General features: G+C 60.9%; 1 protein-coding gene across 11 annotated transcripts in view; it reads left to right on the forward strand.

Annotated features, from left to right (window-relative positions):
* Positions 1-396: 396 nt before the first annotated feature.
* The window catches only part of CACNA2D2 (calcium voltage-gated channel auxiliary subunit alpha2delta 2), a 135,152-nt gene continuing 115,225 nt past the window's right edge, over positions 397-20,323 (forward strand). For 4 of the 11 annotated variants that reach the window (XM_070050771.1, XM_070050768.1, XM_070050770.1 and 1 more), the window contains exon 1: positions 397-901. In XM_070050771.1, the coding sequence (XP_069906872.1) occupies positions 681-901 (221 nt within the window). In that variant the 5' untranslated portion in view covers positions 397-680. The remainder of the gene's footprint in view (positions 902-20,323) is intronic. The other 7 variants (XM_051851600.2, XM_051851603.2, XM_017343841.3 and 4 more) reach the window with 2 other exon arrangements.

The following is a 20,323-nucleotide window of genomic DNA, read 5'->3' on the forward strand; positions in this document are numbered from 1 at the left end:
AGGGGCTGAGCCTCCAAGGTATGCTTTGAGTTCGACCCCGCGCCCTCTTTCCTGGCCTGCCGAAGCCTGCCGAAGCCTGCCGTTGCACCATTAAACCTATGACTCCCGGCCTTCAGCCTGTTGAAGGTCGAGCTCCCGAAGGGTCACACGTGCGCCCGCCAGGGGTCGCAGGGCCCGGGGGCTCTGCTCAAAAACCCGGGCGAAGAGGCACACCATGGGGTGAGGCGAGGGGCCCGGGCGCACCCTGGGCGCCGGGACCGCGGCGGGGGCGCCGGACGCGCGCGCCCGGGCTTCAGTCAGCTGCACGGGCCGCCAGGGCAGGCTCGGGGCTGCGCAGGCACGAGGGGCGCGCGGCCGCGGCGGGGGCGCGCGGGGGCGCGCGGGGGCGGGCCGGCCGGGTAGCGGGGAGAGAGGGGAGGGCGGCGCCGGCAGGTTGGCGGCGGCAGCTTATTTGAGCGCAGGTCCCGGGCCAGGCGCTCAGAGCGCTCGGTGCCAGCGCGGCGGGGATATCGCGGCGCGCAGCCCGCAGAAGCGCTGCGGCCGGCGCATCCCAGAGGCCTCGCGCGGAGCAGGCGGCGGAGGAGAGGCCGCCTGCGGCCCCCCGCCCCCGCCCCCCCGCCCCGCCGCCGCCGCCGCCGCCGCCGCCCCCCTCCCCGCGGCGCCGCGTCTTGAATGGAAACATGGCGGTGCCGGCTCGGACCTGCGGCGCCGCTCGGCCCGGCCCCGCGCGTACTGCGCGACCCCGGCCCGGCCGCGGCCCCCGGCCCGGCCCCAGTGCCCGGCGCCCGGCGTCCCGGCCCCCGCGCCCGCTGCTGCTGCTGCTGCTGCTGCTGCCGCTGCTGCTTCTCCCGCTGCTCGCCGCCCCCGGCGCCTCTGCCTACAGCTTCCCACAGCAGCACACGTAAGTGTCCGCGGTCGCCCGCGGGACCCCGACCGAGCTCCGCGCCCCTCTGCGCCCCGCGGTCCGCGCCAGTCCCTCCTCGCGCCCGCCGCTGGGGCGAGGGCGCTGGATCCCGCTACCCGCTGCGTCTGGGGGCGGCGGCCCCGAGCCCTGAGAGCCAGCAGCCGCGGTCTTAGCTCTTCTGGCTGCGTCGCGAAACTTCCCCGCGGTGTCCCTGCTTCCCCGCCAGTCCCCCGAAACGGGGCAAGGCGAGATCTCCAAGCCGCGGGGTGCGGGGTCTGAGCTTGTCAGCTAATTGTCCTGCCACTGTCCCGCTGAGGGGAATCCGGAATTGGGTAAGGGGGCGGTTGGGACCCCCAGCCCAGAAGAGGCTGGGCGGCTTGTCCCTCCACGTTCCCAGACCCGTGGGGATAGGCGCTATGGAGCCAGGGGTGCAGGCACCTCCACACCTGTCTTCATGAGCTTCTTTCTTTTGGGGGGTCTGGATGCAGAGGATGTGGGCACCACAGAGGGTCAGCGCTGTTCCTGGCCCTCCTCCACCTGAGGGGAGGGTCCCCTGGCCAGACCAGTTGAGAGGTGCAAGTGTTGGGGCCAGGACAGAAGGTGAATGGCAGGAAGGACCCCTGTGTGCCCCTGCCTACGCCACGAGGCTGCCGCCAGTAGCATCCCCAGCTCTGCCAGCTTGTGCCGGTCCCAAGAGTCCTGAGCCCCTCAACCCTCCCAGGAGCCAGCAGACTCAGTGGCCTCCCCTTGGTGAGGGTGGCCAGATGTGTCTGGGGCTGGGAGGGATCGTCTGTCTGTTTCCCAACACCATGCCCCAGCCGGATGTCTGCCCAGATGTCCCTTTGGGGCACAGTGACCACCTTGCTTCTGTTTCCTGTGCCTGGGTCTCAGGAGTCACTTGTCCCTGGACTCTGCCACCAGGGCCTTGGCCTGGGGCCTGGGGCCACAGGGAAAGGTCTAGCCTCCGGGAAGGGGAAGGACTGGCCCTGCGTCATTAGACCCGTTCTGCACAAGGGTAGGCGCCCCTGGCTCGGCCAGGAACCCTGCTGACTCCAGCCTGTGGGTTCTCCCGGATGAAGGCAAAGCAAAGTCGGGAAAGGGTTTTGCTCTGAGTCCCTCCCTTGTCTTGTCGTCTCTCTCCTTGCACAGCCTGGCTGTGCTCAGGCGGGTGATCAGTTGGCAAATTACAGGTGCGGCACGAACGTGTCCTCTGTCAACTGTCTGGGTTGCTTGCGTGTGTGTGTCGGGGTGCGCAGGGAGCAGAGAATCGTGTGGAAGTTCAAGGCTGGTGGGGGCATTGTCTTTCTTTCGTTATGATGAAAATGGTCTTCAGCCACAGCATTTGAACTGAGCAAAAGCATTGTGTTTTTGTTGTTCTTTATTCCTCAAAGCCAGGCACAAGGCAAGCCACAGAGATGTCTTTCCTAGCCGTGTCGTAGCTCCTTGAGTGATGGCTTAAGCAGGCGTCTCCTTCCACTGCTCCTGACCCCACTCCCGTTTCCCGCAGCCTGCTGAGGTACAGGCAGCCGCTGGGTCTGTGTGGGTCTCCTCTGGAAGGGTGGCGTGAGACCCTGACCAAAGTGGACACCTGTCCCCAGCCGGGAGATGGCAAGGCGGCTGTGACGGCTGTGGATGCTCTCCTGGCGTCGATGTAGTTGGAGCTGATTCAAGTGTTTGGGCCACATCTTGCAAACCATAATTAGGGAATGAGAGTGGGGATGGAGTGGGGGGGACGCACACCGCCCTGAGGGGCCGGGGGGGGGGGGTGACTAATAGAGGCGGCATGAAAGGTTTGCCGTGACAACCAGCGCCCTTCAGCTGCCCTGGTCCCGCAGATGCAGGTGCCCGTTGATCCTCGGAACGAGACTGGGGAGGGCGTCCTGAGGATTCCGCCCCTCCGTGGCTGTGGCTGGCTGGAGTTGGGGCTTTTGTTGAGCTGATGTGAAAGGCGGAGGCTGCTGCTGCGGCCACAGGGCCCTGGGGCTGCTCAGGGACGAGTGGCCTCCCTGACCCTGCTGGGGGCTCAGTGGAGCCAGGCCAGGCGGGCACTTTGATACAGGTGGATTTCCAAGGTGGAGGGTGAGCCCCCTCGGCCTCAGGGTGCTGAGGTGACAGCCCCGGGTGAGGAGGGCAGGCCATGTGAAAGCAATTTCCTCGTTACCGTCTGCCAGCTGCCAGCATGAAGGGGCCCAGTGTTGCAAGCTGCTTGGGCTTCAGCAAGTGCTGGGGTCCATGGTCGTGTGGTCGTTATTCCTGTAATGGCAGTGATGGCATGGCTCTCTGCCTGCCGGGAGAAGCGGACCGAGGCTGCCGCTGGATTGAGAAGGGGACGGAAGCAGGCCCTGGAGGGAGGACAGGTCCTCGGGTGCAGGGAGGGGGCCCCCTCACCCCCACCAGTGCCTGGATCCGGGTTTCAAATGAGGCGGACCTGGGTGTGTCGTGTGCGTGCGCGTGTGAGCCCTGGCGTGTCTGGGGCGGGAGGAGATGGAGTTGGAGCACACTTCTCCTCACCTGCCGCTGCCTCCCCCTCCCTCCCCCCTCCCCCTCCCCATTATGCCCACCAGGTGGTGGCATTCAGTCCCTGCTGCTTTGTGCGCCCTGCATCTTCCCCACCCCACTCCCCTGACCCCCTTCTCCGCTCGTTCCACTTCCTTCCCCATCCCTCTCATCAGCTTGTGCCCACCCGGCCCTGCCCACCTCTTTTGTCCTGTCTTTGGGCCTCTGCACCCCATTCTCAGGCATCCCTGCCCTTCTCTGGCTCCTGCTCCAGAGAGTCTTGGCTGAATGCTGTGTCCAACAGCTGTCGAGGGGCCCGCCTAGCTGCGCCCTCCTCTGCCAGCTCTGCTGTGGGGATGGTGTTGGGCAGCACCTCTCTCTCTGGGGTAGCAGTGGGGGGCCTGAGGTTTGAGCCCCCAGCAGGTGGATGACAGCCAGAGTCCCTGCTCCCCTTCTGAGCGGGCAGACACATGGGGAGCAGTGCCCATGACAGGGCATGCGTCAACCTAGCCCCGGTTAATGGTGGGTGACGTGTGTCTGTCTGGGCCTCCGAGGCCCTGTCTCCACCTCCCTGTTGCTCTCCCTGTTGGAGGGAGGCAGCATTGCACATCTGGGTCCCCAACCTGCCGCAGCTTTGGCGGTGGGGGGGGGGGTAGTTTTGCCGCCTGCTGCTGCTGTCGCAGAACGCAGATCTGCTGGCGCTCCTGCCGCTCTCCCGTTGCGTCTTCTGGGAGTAAGGATTTTGGGGGACCCTTGGTTGTGCCTGCCCCTGGGGCCTCACCTCTGATAGGAGCTTCCTTCTGGCCAGTTGGGTCAGGTCAACCTCTGAGAAGGGAGGAGGCCCCTTTCTCCATGTGTCCTCGCTCAGTCCGAGGGCAAGTCTCTCTCTGGATTTTTTGTCAAGAGGAGAGACCGGCTCCCTCCAGGGTGAGGCTGGCCCCACACGTGGAGGCAGCGGGTCCCTCTGCCCTCTGCCTGTGTGCAAGGGAACACCACGAGTTCCCCACCCGGTGGGTGTGGATGAGTGGACTCTGCCAGCTCCTGGGAGGAGGCAGTGTGGGGGACTGTGGGCTTAAACTGCAGCCTCCTGGGCGGACCCTCTGCATTGGGATGACCTTGCCTCAGTTTCCCCAGCTGAGATAGTAGAATCTGCTTAAGAGGCTGCTGTGAGAATTGGCGGGAGAGCGTGCAGCCTCTGGTGGGCGTGGGGACTCCCGTCAGGTGCCGCTGCGGTGATTGTGTCCGTGTCCTGCCCAGAGGCTGCAGGGGTCCTCTCCTGCCAGTGCCCTCCCACGGGCTGAGTGCCTTCCGGTCTCTGCTCTGCTCAGCGCCCCCAGCCACTGCATGACCTTCTCAGGGGTTAGATCCCCTGCTTCAAGGTCTCATGCCTGCACCTCCGGGGCCTCCCCCGTCACCTCCTCGGGAGGTTCCCACTCACAGGATACCAGCTCTTTGTGGACAGACACTGGGCCATGTCCCTCTCAGCCTCCCTGAAGCCCTGCTTGACTGTGGTGTGTGTGGTCACCAGGCAAACAGTGACCTCTCCTCGCTGAGAACAGCTCAGGCCCCAGAACCTGTGGTCATACCCATTGCATGGACAGGGCGACTGGGACTCAGAAAGGCGATGGTACCTGTCCAAAGCCCACAACTACAAGAGGCAGAAGTGGGAGAGGATTGTCTGTCTCAGAGACATCTGGGGAGTGGGCCCAGGATAAGAGGGTGGGGGCTAGAACCCAAATCTTTGGGAAGAAAACAAAGAGGCGGTGGGCACAGGCCTCCATGCTGTGACCCTTGTGGCACTGTTCCTCTTTGCTGCTCCAGGTTTTGGGCAACCCTGAGGGGCCCTCGCTGGCCCAAGGTTGCCCTGCCAGCCCCCAGGCTGTCGTGGAGCAGCCCAACCAGAGTTCTCCCTCTCCAGAGGCATTGAATCAAGGGCCAGGCCTCCCGGGCACGGCTGGGGCAGGAGGGGCTCCATCTGGAGGTGTCTTGCTCTAGATGCCAGTGTGGTTCTGGAAAGAATGGTCAAGAGGTGGGGTTTGTTCGCGCAAGCCTGAGGCTGGCCCTTCTCAGCCATTTTGCCAGGCTCAAGGGCCTTGGACAGACTCAGACCTTGTAGATGGTGGGGCTCATGCCTGGACTTGGGGAGCTGGGGGCTGGGGCAAGGGTGAGGGCTCATTGCTAGAGAAGGACTGGGTGCAGCTGAAGGTTCGGGAGCCAAAACGAACAGGTGTGGGCCCTTCTGGCAGGGTGGTGGTGTCTATGGGAGGAGTGGCTTCTCTGTCTCCTCTCTCTTCTCTCTTTTCTCTCTCTCCTCCTTCCAGCCATTCCATCTCCACTCCACAATTTGCCTTCAGACCTGGTGGTTGGGCTTGGAGCCCAGAGTGTGTGTTGAGGGGGGCCTAGGGCACCCAAGGCAGGGTGGGGCTTTCCCCTTTGGGGCCGGCAGGCAGCCCTGTCACCGCTGGGGGGAATTCTCTTCATGTCTGGTTGTTGGTTTTTCCTTGGTGTCTACTGTCTAAACAAGAAGCTACAGAATCAATATTCGTATTCCCAGAGGGAAGTGTGTGTGTGGTTTGTGCTTTTCTGCTCTCCCGTGCCCTCCTGTCCTGTGTAACCTGAGCAGATTCCTGAGCTGGGGCGGTTGGGGGTCTGTTGGTGACCAGAGATTGAGATGCCCCTTGGGACTGGCAGGGGATCCGCAGGGAGCCCTGGGACCTGCCTAAGGAGTCTCGGCCATTGTCACTTGGGCCCGCGGTGCCTGAGCCTGACCTTGTGGGCTGATGCTGTCCCCATCCCCCTCGGCCCCTGTGGTGCTGATGACCCAGCCTGCTGAGCCCAGCGTGATGCGGACCAGCCGCTGGTTCCCTGGGGTTCCCTGCCTTGGCCCAGGGCCTCTGTCAGGGCAGGCCCAGCCCACTTCCCAGCTGGGCGCTTGCTTGGGGCCAAAGCTCTTCCTCCCCAGCCCCCCTCCTCCTCTGGCATTCCAGCACCCTAAGAAGACCCGTCTGGGGTCTGTCTGCCCCTGTCCACACTTCCCTCGCCATGGATGAGGCCTGACCCCCAGCCCGCTGGCCCTTTGCCCTCCCGCACAGGGGTTTTCGGACCTCCTACCCTGGCCCCTGGCCCTCCATCGGTGTCTGGATGCTGCTTTTCAGGCTGACCCACTTTTAGTGCTGATCAGCCTGATTGTTTCCCAGAGACAGAGGGGCACAGCAGTCTTTCCTGCTGGCTCCCTCCTTGGAAGTGGTCTTCCTTCAACAAGGGGAGGAGTGGGTGGGAAGGACGAGAGGCTCCCACTAGGATTCTCTCTCCCCAACCCCTGACTCTGGGCCCTGTGCCTCGGCCTTTCCCAAGCCTTTGTAGTGAGCCCTGACTGGGTGAACACTGAGACTGCCAGACCTCTCACCAGCTGCCTCACACTGGGACCTCCCACAGCCTCTAGGGCCTCATCTGTAAAATGGGTTCTCCTGATCCTCTGCCTTGCAGAGTTCAGGTGCGATGACAACTCAGGATCGGCCTGGCAGGTGTTTGTGAGAAGGGCAGGTGGGTCCTGCCCGGATCCAGGGGGATTCCCCTCATCCGCAGCACCCAGTGTCCAGCCAGGCCCTCTGGGCTGCTAGGATGCAGTTGTGGTTTCTGGGATCCCTACTCTGTGTGTGGCTATTGCTGTGGCACGTGTCCTTGTGCAGGCTTGTGTGTGGGACTTTCCACACCTGTGTGTGCAGGCATGTGCTTGTGCATGTGTGTTGAGTGTGCCTGTGCTCACAACTGTATACATGTGCATCAGTATGTATGCACACGTGTGATCATGTGCATCCACATGTGTGAGTGGGTGCACGTGTACATACATATAGATGTGGACGTGTGTGTGTGTGTGTGTGTGTGTGTGTGTTTAGTGCAGGCACAGGCACAGTTTATCTCTGCGCCCAGAATGCGCTCCCAGTGCCCACCTTCTGCACCTGCCTTTGAGGTTAATGCCAGGGCTCCGCTCGGCAAACACTGGCAGCGGGACGAAAAGCCTCCTGGTTGTCAGGACCAGTGTTTTGCAAACTTTTATGTCAGGAACAGCCTGAGTTAAGGCTGAGCTGGAAAGTTTGATCACCTACCAACTGGCAAGGCGACAGTGTGCGAAGGAAACACGCAGAGGCTGTGTCCTTGTAATTCAAATTTTTGCAAATTGAGTGGTATTTAGATTCCTGGGAGAAGCCTGTGAGTCTTTGTGAAGTGAAGCATCTTTGCAGACAGCCCTTCCGCGGGGGAATCTGGAGGGTGGGTGTGGAGGTCGGCTGTGCAGAGCGGAACCCTTGCTGTGTGACCTTGGCTGGCGCGCTTCCCTCTGGGAGTGGGTGCTTCTCATTTGCACACTGAAGGGCAGCAGCGTGGCAGCCCGTGGAGCGCCAGCTGCAGGTTTGGGGTCCTCCCCCAGCCAGACATCCGTGCAGTCTGCAGGCATGGTTTGGGGTGTTGAAGCGTAGGCCTGCTGACCCCTGTGTGTCCTTCTGTGCTGAGTCTCTCCAGAGAAGCCGTTTCCTTCTCAAGGATGGATTCTGTCCATCAAGGATGGAGCCTTCCTAAACACAGCTGCCCGCTGTCCGCGCTGGACCTGGCCCTCGGGGCTGGGTGGGCCCTGGCTCATCGGATTCTGATGTCTGAGAGAACCGTCAGTTTGGCATTGTCGGGGCCTGTGTGTGGTCGGTGCTGAGTTGGCCCAGGTCCTTGGCATTTGGAAGGAGCTTCTGCAAAGGGAAGGCGGAAGGGGCTGCCAGGGCTCAGGAACCTGTAGGCCTTCCTGTGGGGGCAGGGAGCTACGTGTGGGTGCTGACGTGGCAGAACGTGTCACAGCCACAGTGAGACAGGCAGCTGAGCCACCAGGGGCTGGTCCCTGCGCTCTCAAGGCCTGTAGGCTGTGGGTGTGGATCCCATGCCTGGACCAGGTTCATACAACTCGGACCCAGGTTACCCTACAGCGCATTAGGCATTTATTTATTATTATTGTAATACATCTGCGTGCTAAATTACACACCTTCCAGCAGCGATGGCAGGAAGCATTGGCCCATAAAAGGAGCAAAAAGGCCTGGCGTTGTGGTGTAGTGGAGAAAGCTGCCTCTAATGACACCAGCCTCTCATATGGGCGCTGCTTCATGTCCTGGCTGCTCCACTTCTGATCCAGCTCCCTGCTAATGCTCCTGGGAAAGCAGCAGAAGATGGCTCACTTGCTTGGGCCCCTGCTCCCATGTAGGAGACCTGGATGAAGCCCCTGACTTCAGCCTGGTCCAGCCCTGGCCATGTGGGGAGTGAACAGTGGGTAGAAGATCTCTCTCTCTGTAACTCTGACTTTCAAATAAATACATAAATTTTTAAATAGGCATTTATTCATTATATGTACATTATATATGTAAGAAGGATTTTTTTAAAGATTTATTTTATTTATTTGAAAGGCAGAGTTATAGAGAGAGGGGGTAGAGATAAAGAGAGAGACATCCTCCATCTTCTGGTTCACTCCCCAGATGGCCACATCAGGCAGGTCGAAGACAGGAGCTTCATCCAGGTCTCCCACGTGGGTGCAGGGGCCATGGACCTGGGCCATCCTCTGCTGCTTTCCCAGGTGCATTAGCAGGGAGCTAAATGGGAAGCGGAGCAGCTGGATTCAAAATGGCGTCCATATGGATGCTGGTGCTGCTGCTTAACTCATTTCGCTACACTGCTGGCCCCAACAAAGAATTTTTAAAAAAGATTTATTTATTTACTTGAGAGGTGGAGTTACAAACAGAGAGATGGAGAGACAGAGAGGTCTTCCATCTGCTGGTTCACTTCCCAAATGGATGCAACAGCCTGGAGGAGCTGAGCCGATCCAAAGCCATGAGCTTCTTCCAGGTCTCCCACGCAGGAGCAGGGGCCCAAGCACTTGGACCATCTTCCCCTGCTTTCCCAGGCTTAGCAGAGAGATAGATTGGAAGAGGATTTGAACTGGTGCCCGTATGGGATGCCAGTGCCACAGGCAGATGCTTAACCTACTACGCCACAGTGCCGGCACCCCAATAAATGAATCTTAAAAAAAAAAGAGACAGAGAAAAGGCAGTAATTAGATTCTGGGAAATCTCCGCCTGCTCTCCAGAAAAAGCGTGAGTGTTCCTGCCCTTCCTTAGCGTGAGCCTCCCCTGTCATTAACCCTCATCATGCTCAGCTCCCCTCCCTGTGAGCCTGCACCATGACCACGCAGTGGCCTGCTGCTCACTGTTCGCTGTTCCACGACTCGCTCATGTATTCTTACTCACAGCCAAGTCAGGGGCCTGGTGCTAGGCAGTGCTCGCTGTCTGGAGCCAGTAGTGTGCAGGGTTGCCCCAGGGTACCTGGGGGGTCCCAAAGCTAAGGGTAGTTCAAGCTCTCCAGCTCCGCCCAGAAATGCAAATCACCAACTGGACAAACCTGTTGGAGCATGGGAAAAAGTCACCTTAACTAATAAGATTTGTAGTTACAAGTATGCCTCTTGGGTTGTAGTGTTTGAAGCAGAGCGTCTCTGGCTGCCCTAGCCTGCTGCTTCTTTGCATTCTGCTCAATAAATCTGATTCTCTTCAGTCTGTTGGACCGCGCTGGTCAGTTCTTGCAACCCTGGAGGCGCCATTGCATAGACTGAGGCCCCCGGGTGGGGGAGTAGGCATCAGGCCACACGTTCTGCAGGCTGGCCACCCTGATGGGCAGGGCCCAGTGCCCAGCACTATTGCTTGCTCCTTGCTGTTCCCAGGGTGACTTCCTGGCACGGTGACGTCACGCCATGGTGTCTTGGGAAGAATGGTTGGTTGCTGAGTAGGGTGGGCCAGGTGGGCCACGCCCCTCTGCTGTGAGGCCCCAGCCTGCTGTGGCCTTTGAGTCTTGTAACTTCCTTCCGCAGCCGTGCTCTCCCGCCGCTGGCGCTGCTTGAAATGCTGCATTTGAAGCCTTAAAGGTCAGGCCTGGTGCCGCCACCAGTTCCAACAAACAAGCGACAAACAGCCCACCCCAGCCCTGCGCCGGCTTTGTTTGCTTGAAAAGAGAACGAGCTGTCAGACAGGTCTCTGCACCCAGGGTCTCCGTGCAGGGACATTTTCCCTGGGTGTGCCGGGGGTAGGGGCCCTTGGAGTCTTCCCTGCTCTCATTGGCTTGCTGCAGAGTCTCCCACTGAGGGTCGCCTGTGACCTTGCACCCCTGAATCTGGCCTGGGCAGAGAGCCCCATTTCATAGCCTGGCATCTGAGGGCCTGCCCAGGCTGCCTCTGGCCTCTGGCCACTGACCCTGGGAGTATCCACCTCCACCCCCGCCCATGCGGAGCCTCTTGCAGGTCCTGGGAGGTTCTCTGACCTTCCCACCTTGTGGCCCTTGCTTGCCGTGGCCCTCTACCAGGCTAGGCCAGGAGGCTTCCCAGACTGGCTCCCTGCCCCTCTGTGGGACACTCCCAAAACCCTGAGCCCCTCCTGTGGCTCTGTGCCAGGTCACAGGTGCGCTCCAGGGGCAGGCATGCGGCTCATTGCCGCCTCTCGAAAGCTGCATCCGTGGAACGTGTTTGAGTACAAGGAGAAAAGGCTGCTGCTGTACACACCTTGGCAACCCCAGTGTGATGTGGTTTTCCCATGTGGTTGGGCCCTTTGTCTCCTGACAGGGCATTGAGAGTTGGGTGGGACCAGGCCCTCACTTTTGGTATGGCTATCTGTCCTTCACTGACTTCCCTAATGACAACAAGATGGCTGCCACAGCTCCAGGCATCACGTGCAGACCCAGGCATGAGGGGTGGAAGAGGTGCTTCCTCTGGATTTCTCTTAAGAGGGGAGGAAACCTTCCCCAGAAGCCCCTAGCTGACTTGCCCTCCCACTTCATTGGCTAGTACTAGGTCACATGTCCTCTGTAAGCCAATCACTGGCAGTCGAGATGGTACGTTGTGATTGGCTCAGACTAATCAGGATTTGCCCTTGAGCTGAGGATGGGGTCACCTTGGGGCTGGAGGGGGAGATGCTGCAGACCAGGGTTTGTGAGCAAGAAGGCAGGGATGACGGAGGACTGAGCCCTGTCTTGCAGGGTGAGACGGGAGGCCGACGGTGGGCTTGTGGCTGAGTAGAAGGTGGGGGCAGGGCAAGAACCGTGCCCAGGGAACCCTAGTAAAGGAAGTGGTTGTTTTAACCACAACGTCAGTCTAGGAGCTGGGTGGTGTATCTCACATACACTATCCAACAAGGTCAGTCCTTTTTTAAAGTTTTTATTTTCAATTTTATTCTGAGAAGCAGAGACAGACGGAGATTTTCCACCCAAGAGTTCACTGCCTAAATGACTGCAGTGGGCTGAGGTCGAAGCCAGGAGACGGGAACTCCATCCGGGTCTCCCATGGGGTGGCAGGGACCCAGTGACTTGAGCCATCACCTGCTGTCTTCCAGGGTACACCTTAGCAGGAAGCTAGAATGGGGAACAGAGCCAGGACTTGAACCCAGGCACTCTGATATGGGCTGTGGACTTAAGACGAGCAGTGTCTTAACCACAAGGCCAAACACCAGCCGCGAGGTCAATCTGTTTTGATTTGTTTTCACAAACCGGAAAACGGGAGGCTCAGCGAAGCTGAGTGATGCCGAAGTCACACGGACAGCGGTGGGGGCAGCAGTACCTGCCCGGCGCTCAGATCCCAGCACCTGGTCACTGCCCCGCGTGGCCCTTCTGCAGCTCACCTCTGGGCAGCCCAGGCCCCATCACACTCCCCCATCATGGCTTCCTGGGAGACACCTCAGGGACCAGAAGCAGGGCCTGGGCACCCCGTCTCCCTCACCCTCGCCTGAGGGCTGGGTGTGGATCAGTGGGCACCGTGTGACCTTCTGGTCCAGATTAACGCCTCAGTGGTACAGGTAGGGAAAAGGAGTCCCAGAGAGGGGCACTGCCTTGGGCTTCTCAACAGTTGAGGCACAGCTTAGACCCAAACCAGGACGGGAGCAGCTGGCGCCCTCGCGCCTCGGGCTTGGGTTTGGTCAGGCGGGGCCTGGAGGAGGTAGCTCAGGCCGTGCCTGTAGGCAGAGCTGGCGACGCTGACAGAGTGGCACAGCTGGCCCGGCCTGAGGGCTACCACAATGGAAGTGACATTGCCAGGTGGGTGGTAGGTGCCAACTTTGCTGGATGCTGGGCTGTGAGACTTGGTTCTCGTCTTGGGCGAGGGAGGTGGCAGGCAGTGTGGGAGGCGTGGTTCCGACTCTGCAGCGAGGCCTGTGCTGTGTCGCTGGTTCCCCCAACGCGGGTGACAGCGTTCCGGCCCCGCACAGCTGCGTTCTCACCACCCCGCACCTGGCCTTGCCACTGCCCTCTGAGCTTTGGTCTGCACCAGTGCTGGGTCTGGCTGGACTGAGTCCAGGGGTGGTCAGCCGGGGACACAGGTCTTGGACTCAGCCCTGGGCCTGTCCTGCTCCTGGGTCGGGGTGCCCCTGCAGCCATTGCTCCCACCTGCGCCACAGGAGCGAGGTCCTCTGGGGCCATCCGAGGGCAGGAAAGGAGGGAAGGAGCTGCCTCTACTGGGCAGAGCTGGGGGTCTCCCGGACCGGGACAGGCCTCCTCTGATCCAGGTCATCTTCTTTGAAAGAAAAAAAGTTCAGAAAGCTATTTTTTTAAGTTTGCTTTATTTACTTAAAGTTCATTTTTGTGTATTTGAAAAGCAGAGCAAGAGAGAGAGAGAAAGAGAGAGAGAGATGGATCCTCTGTCTGTTGGTTCACTCCCAAATGCGCTCAACAGCCAGGGCTAGGCCAGGCTGAGGCCAGGAGTCAGGAACTCCACGTGGATCTCCCACGTGGGTGGCAGGGACCTAAGTACTTGCGCCATCATCTGCTGCCTCCCAGGGTGCTCATCAGTAGGAGTCTGGGTCTGAAGCAGGGGGCTCATGCACTCCAGGTAGCAGCCCAAGGCCTGCCGCCAGGTGGGTCTGCTGCTGTGGCTTTCTCCCAGGTGCCTGCTGGGAGCTGGTGGCCCCTGTCACCCGCGTGCACGTGGAATAGAGGGGCGAGACAGTCTAGAGCACTGCGCATCTCTGTACTCCTCCCCCTCCCCCACCCCTGCGCTGGGCAGGGCGTTTTCCAGGCAGGGAGACTTGGACAGAGGGAGGCACTAACTCAGGTATCCAATGATGGGTGCTGGTGCGGCGGGCTCTGTGGGCCTCCCCTTGGCCCTGCCCCTCTCACCCGAGCTAGCCTGTCCAGCTCACCGTGGGAGTCTGGGCTAGCCTCTGCCCGCCTCCAAGCCTCAGTGCCCACTGCGTCCCTGTGTGCTCCAGAGCCGTGGGTCCTTCTGCACAGGTGCCCGCGCTCCCTGCCCTTCCCCACCCCACCCCTGCCACCCCCTCGCCCTCGCTGTCCTCTCACCATAAGCTGGTGCAGGTGGAGGCCACAGCCAGGAAGGCTGCTCGGATAGGCTGGGGGTGCCCCCAGGAGGGGCCCTCTCCCTTCATGTCACAGTGCCCACTGGGGCAGCTCGTGTCTTCTTCCCTGGGGGCTTAGCAAGCACAAGTGCTGCATGAGCGTTTGCTGAGCTGGAGCCCATGGTCTGTGCACATGTCCACAGTCCCCCGCTGGCCGTGCCTGTGGAAGCTGGGGCCTGGCCCTGCTGGCATTGGAGGCAGAGGCCAGCTGCACATCCCCCTGCTCTCCTGCCAGGGGTTGCCCCAGCCCAAGGGCTGCCTTTGAGGACTGCCTTGGGGAGGGAGGTGAAGGGAGAACCAGGTACCCTTGGGGCTGTATGATTTCATTGAGTGGGGCTGGGCCTGGCCATCAGCACTTTTCTGGAGCCCTCCTGTGAGCCAAGGTAGAGAACGCTAGGTGGCTGCTGTGGCACTGTGGGTAAATTGTTTGGGACACCTGCATCCCGTAGTGGAGGGACAGTTTGAGTCCTGGCTGTTCCGCTTCCTCTGATCCAGCTTCCTGCTAATGTGCTTGGGAGACAGCAGATGATGGCCCAGGTGCTTGGGCCCCTGCTACCCCCGTGGGAGACCCAGATTGGAGTTCAGGGCTCCTGGCTTCAGCCTGGTCCAGCCCTGGTTGTAGGCATCTGGGAAGTGAACAAGCAGATGGAAGACCTCTGTGTCTGTCCGTGTTTCTCTCCCTTTCAGATAGGTGAAAACAAATACAGAAACATGAAAAAGCACAAGAGAGAACTGTGGCTCAGAGGGTAGGATGCACACAGGATCCCCACCTCTGCCCGGCAAGGGGCACCGAGGTTCTGTGCTGCCCATGAGGAACCAGCTGTTCCCAAATGCCTGTGTATGTGGCTAGGGCCGCTGTGTCCCAGGGAGGTCATCCAGCCACGGCAGGCAGCCTTCAAGGGCCGATTGAGACATCATATTCCAGGCTCCTGAGAGCCACAGCATTGCCATGGGCCAGGGTGATGCAGGACCTATGACCTGCCCTTCCCTTAGGCGAAGCCATGATGGGGCGCATAGCCAGGGGCAGGGGCAGGGGCAGGGGCAGGGGCAGGAGGCTGAGGCTTGCCCTGCAGGGCACTCCTGCCCCAGTTCCTGAAGCTCCTGGCAGGCCCTGCGTCTGTCTATCAGCTATGCTCCCTGAGGCTGCGTTCCCCCTGGGCCGTGTCTCCTGGCACCCAGGATTGCCTTGGGCACCCAGAACTCCTGACTGCCCCCCCCCCCCCCCCCCCCCGCTGCCTGGCAGCCCACAGCCCCAAGTTCCCTGGCATGGAGTGGAGTGGCTGGGGCAGGGGCGCGGGGAGCAATCCCAGAGGCCATTAAGCGGAGTGATTTACATGGTTCCTGAGCCAGCGCCGGGGGAAATATATTTCACAGGTGATTTCCAGGCCGGTGGCGTATGCAGGAGGCCATTACTCTCAAATGTAGAAGGGTGGGGACTTCACGGTGGCTGCAGGACCGGAGCTGCAGGCTCTGTTGGCCTCGATGCAAACACCTGCTGCTCACTAGGCAGCCGGGGCCGGGGAGGGCGGGGCGGGCACGGTAAAGATAGCCCCTGTGCCACCACCTTTGGGTCAGTTTGTGCCTCAGTTCCCTCATCTTTACAATGGGCCCATTTCCTGTGTACTGGTAATAAGGGTGGAACATGCAGTCTTTCAACCCGTGTGTGCCCGACCCCATCCTGGGAGAAGGGGCTCTAGGGACCGGTCTGTGGCGGAAAGTATTGGGGGGTGGTGAGTACATTGCCATTTTGGGTACTCTGGGGGTGGGGGCAGCAGCAGGAGGGTCTTCCAGAGGGGCTCGCATCTCGCTGGGTTGGTCAGGGGATGATAATATCCTCAACCTCTGATGTCCAGTGGGGCTGTCCTGTGTACTGCCAGCCCTCAGGGACATGATTGCAGGGCGCAGGGCAGAACATCGGGGTGCCTGGGCCAGGAGGCTCTGCCCGGGGCCCCTTGTGTTGGGCACAGGTTAGTATCTCTGGAGTGAATGAATGAATGAATGAAATCTGTTTCCGAGAGATCGTTCTTGCCAGTCTGTTTCCCCCTTGTCCCAGTGGGAAGGCCCAGCCCCCCTGGGTGCTGCCATGCTCACTCAGCCCAGGGTCCCTCAGGCCCCTGCCAGATGGAGCTCCTGGAGATTGGGGGCCGTGGATAAGCAGGATAACCTCACATTGAATACAGTGTCCAGAGCCAACAGGCAGCCGCTCTCAGCCTTGCTTGTCTCGTCTGAGCAATGGGGAGAGACGTCTATCCTGCTGCCCTTCTCAAGAGCTGTGAGGGCTGGAAACAGGCCGTCTGGGGAACAGCGGGGGGTGCGCTGTCCTTGGGTGTCAGGCAGGGCACTGGGATGGCTCCACGGCCTTGGCTATGCAGGCGGTGCCCAGTGAAGTCCTGGCACTGCCTGAGGCCTCCACCTGGCTCGTTCTCGCTGGGCGTGTTCCTTCCTTCACCGCAGCTGTCTCTTCCATCTCTCTGCACATGCGAGCATTGAATGTGCCAGGCACTGGCAGGGAGGGCACACAGACACAGGACCTGCTGTGTTGGAAGGTGGTGAGTCCCACGGAGGAGGGACAGCGTGAATTGGTAGGAGGTTGCAGTTTACCTGGGTAGGGTCAGAGTGGGCTTCACTGCAAAAGGAAGTCTGGGGAAGGAAAAAAAAAAAAAATACCTGGAAGCAGCCTTGTGGGTGTCTGGGAGAAGAGTGTTCTGAGCACAGGACTAGCCAGGGCAAATATGGCCAGGGCAGCGGGAGGAGAACGGAGGGATGGAGGAGAGGACGTCAGAGGGTAATGGCGGCCAGGTCAGGCAGAGCCCCAGTTTAGTTAGTGAGTCTTTGACCACTGTGGGAGCGGGCTGGGAGCCATGGGAGGGAGTGAGCAGAGGAGGACATGAGCAGGGTGGTGGCCATGGCGGTGGTGAGACATGCCAGGGATTTGGGTGTGAGAGAGGGAGGGGGCTCTATGTGACCCCAAGGTGTTTGGCTCGAGCAGCTGGAAGGACAGAGTTGTCACCTGTAGACCTGCAGGAGGCTGGGAGGAGCAGGTCCGGGGCATGATCGGGTTTGGTCCTACAGAGTTTGAATTGCCCACCAGACACCTCTGGGCCTCCGGAGGGGGCCAGGCTGAGCTGTGCCTGTCCAGGCTGGGTGCCCAGGACGGAGCAGAGAGCCCTGCCCTGGGAACCCGGAGTTTGCCATGCCCGGCCCACAGCTGCCGTCATCCCCCCTGCTGCCGGGAACCTGGCCGCGCAGGAAGCTCAGGGTTCCGCAGAGGCTGAGCGTGGGAGCCGCCTGCCCGGAGCCTGTGAGTGTGCACCGAAAACTCATTACAAGGCCTTGCACGTGCGGTGCCCTCTGTCTGAGCCACCCTGCAGCTCTGCTGAGCCCCCCTCATTCCCTAGACCTAGGCCGGGTCAGTGGCTGTGCACTCCTGCCCCACCCCCTGGCTTGCTGGACTCCTTTCCCTGGGCTTATCAGGCCCCATAAGGGTCAGATGTCTCATGCTCTGCTTGGAGTGCAGCTCCCAAGGGCTGGCCCACGTGTGCCCTGTTCGCTTGCCTGACCATCCGTGCCCCCGCCCCAGCACGTGCCTGGTAACCAGCCACATGACTGACTGTTGTCTGAATGAACGAGGGCGGGAGCTACTGGGGATTGGGCCAGAAATGAGCCTTGCTGATTGTGCCCCAGGCAGGGAGGCACCTCTGTGCCCGGCTACCACCCTGGGGAGGCCACGGGAGCCCCTTCCGCACTGCAGTCGAGCTGAGCCCCCACATTTGAGTTCTGCATAGCTTACCCGGCTCTGGGGAGCCTGGCACCAGTGAGGAGCAGATCTCAGAGGAAGTGGGCGATCATGGGGGAATTGGGGTGGGGATTCTGCCCTGCTGGATCGATGCTGCTACACAGGGGCACTCTGGTGTGCGGTGAGGGAGGACCTCTGGCGTGTACAGCCCTGGCTTGCTTGGCAAGGCAGTGGGGTCCTTTCCTAAAACTGGAAAAGGCCCTCCTCTGTACACTGTTCCCAGAGTTTTGTGCATTGGAGTCTACGTCGGGACTAGGGAGGTCCAGTGGCCTAGGTGCCAGGGCTTTCCTGGGTTCAAGTTCTGCTTTGGCACAGACTGGCCATGTGATCATAGGCAAGTGGCTGTGTCTTCCCAGGCTTCATAGTTCTCATCCGTGAGATGGGCACGAAGTGGCGTGTACCTGGCCAAGGGGTTGGTGTGACTTCAGCAGGAATCACACCCAGCCCTTGGTAGGGGCCCTGCAGTCCTGTTTCCTGTTCTTGGAGCTCAGCTTCCTGCTGAAGGTGGAGCCTCTTTCTTAGCCCTGCCCTCCAGCGTCTCACCCACTGGACTCCCATGAGGGAAGATGTCTGGGAAAACCTATCCCTGGCTGTTTCCAGGAGACTCTTCTTTGCCAGGCTCCAAGCCAAGCTCTGCAGGCTGCCTGGTGGTGGGACCAGGCTGTAGCCACAGCCTAAGGTGATGCTTGGTAGAGGATGGGGAACACTCAGGGTTTGAGAAGGGGCTGGGGGAAATCCAGGAAGGCTTCCTGGTAGAGGTGCCTAGGCCAGGTAGAGGAGGGATAAGGCCAGGGGACAGAGCTTCACTTGGCCTCCCCTCTGTAGCTGCATGAGGCCTGACGATTTCCATGAGGTCTCTGCCCTCAGGGGACCAAAGGACTCTGGGGGGTCTCTGTCCTCCTCCAAGCAGGAGGCCATGTGGAGGACACACACGGAGGACGGCTATTTGTGGCGCAGCAGGATTTGACTCACGCTGGGGGAAGGGGACGATGGTGGGAGGGGAGATGGCGACGTGTGAATCACAGAATCTGACTACAGTGATTGGTGACATGAGGACAGAGTCTGTCTTGCCACTTCTGGCCAGGCTGCAGCTGCTGGTGTGGACGAGAACAGGAGGCCAGAGCTCCTGGGTTCCTCCTGCCTCACCTGGTGACCTGCACGGGTGCCTCCGCCTGCCTCTGCCCACAGACGCCAGGCTCGGACATAGCTCCCCTGCCACAGCTCCGGCTGGGCACCCAGGGCTGCGGGGACGCCGCCTCCCGGGAGCTGTCTCGCTGAGGCTGAGCTCCCGTGTGCTCATTGCTGGGCCCAGGCAGAGGGCGCCTCCCCACCGCCCCTGACTACCTGAGGCCTGTGCTGGGCAGAGGCGCTGTCCCAGACCCCAAAATGCCCATCATCAGTGTTGGCACCTGTGGCAGGCGACTCTGGACCTGGACCACAGGGGACAGCAGAGACCTGTCCGGGTGCTTCTCGCCAGGACCCTGGTTTTGCCTGGGGAGGCCTCAGCTGGTTCATGAGTTCCCCTTGCTCCAAGGTGAGTCCCAGCTGGAGACAGAAATTCACACACAGCGATGCTAGGGACTCGCCGGCCTGGGCCGTCAGCGAGGTCAATGGTTTCTTCCCGGACCAGGAAAGGATCCCCCACCTCTGTGCACCTGTGTGGCTGCCTGGCTCTGTGTGGCAGGGGTGGAGGTGGGGGTAGGGGCGGGGGCAGGGGTGTCTCAATACAGTACACAGAAAACAAAAGCTCCTGGGAGCTGCCGTGGCCCTGTGGGTCCTGAATCGGGACCCTCAGAACAGCCTCGGGTTTGTGGCGAGTGTTCCACGGAGTCGTGTTTTGCAGTCTGCTTCGAGAATACGCCGACACTCCAGGCGTGCAGTGGGGCACCACACCGGGTCTTGTGGGAAGGATGGCGGGCCAGCCGTCCTGCCGCCGCCAGGGCAGTTTGGAAACCACCAGCGTGGCCAGCTTCTGTGCACGGAAGGGAAGCTGAGGCCCAGGCAGGCAAACAAGTGAGCCTGCACAGACCCCGGGCCTCGCCCCAGGAACCAGAATGTGGTGTGCAGGAGAAAGCATCATGGGGCCAGGGTGGGGACAGCGTGACAGAGACAGGGAGGAGGACAGCTGTGTCTGGGCCACTCCTCCTCTGCACTTTCTCCTCCTTGCTTCCTGGAGGAAGTGGCTGCTCCAGCACCAGCGCTTCTGGGAGAGCCATGAATTATTCAGGGAAGCCACAGGCCTGGGCGGCCCTTCATAAACGAGCCTTAATAATTCATAGGGAGAGGAGGCGGGGGAGCGGAGCCTCCTGGGCCAGCCTGGGGCAGCCACTGCACTCCCGCGCCTCCGCAGCCTCCCGCGAGAGCTCCCTCAGGGTGTGTCCTGACTGTTGTCCAGGGCCCTGGGTGCAACACTGAGTGGTCCTGTGGCTCGCTTCCCCTCCCCCGGACAGACGGGACAGGGATCTGGCTGCTCCTGGCCTGTCTCTGCTGTGCCGCCCACTCTCGGGCAGACCCCAGGCAGGGGTGCAGATGCCTAGATGGCCCTGGGAGGCCCAGGCTACTCCTCTTCTGTAAGAGAGGGAGGCTGAGACCTGGAGAGCCACAGGACCCTGGTGCCTGCCCCCCATCACCCTGCCCAAGCCCTCCCCTGGATCTGGGGCCTGGGTGCACATGTGATGCCCTCCCTCGCACGCCCGTGTTTTCCTCCTTGCTCGCACC

Source organism: Oryctolagus cuniculus, chromosome 10 (assembly GCF_964237555.1).
Source record: "Oryctolagus cuniculus chromosome 10, mOryCun1.1, whole genome shotgun sequence".
NCBI classification, from domain to species: domain Eukaryota; kingdom Metazoa; phylum Chordata; class Mammalia; order Lagomorpha; family Leporidae; genus Oryctolagus; species Oryctolagus cuniculus.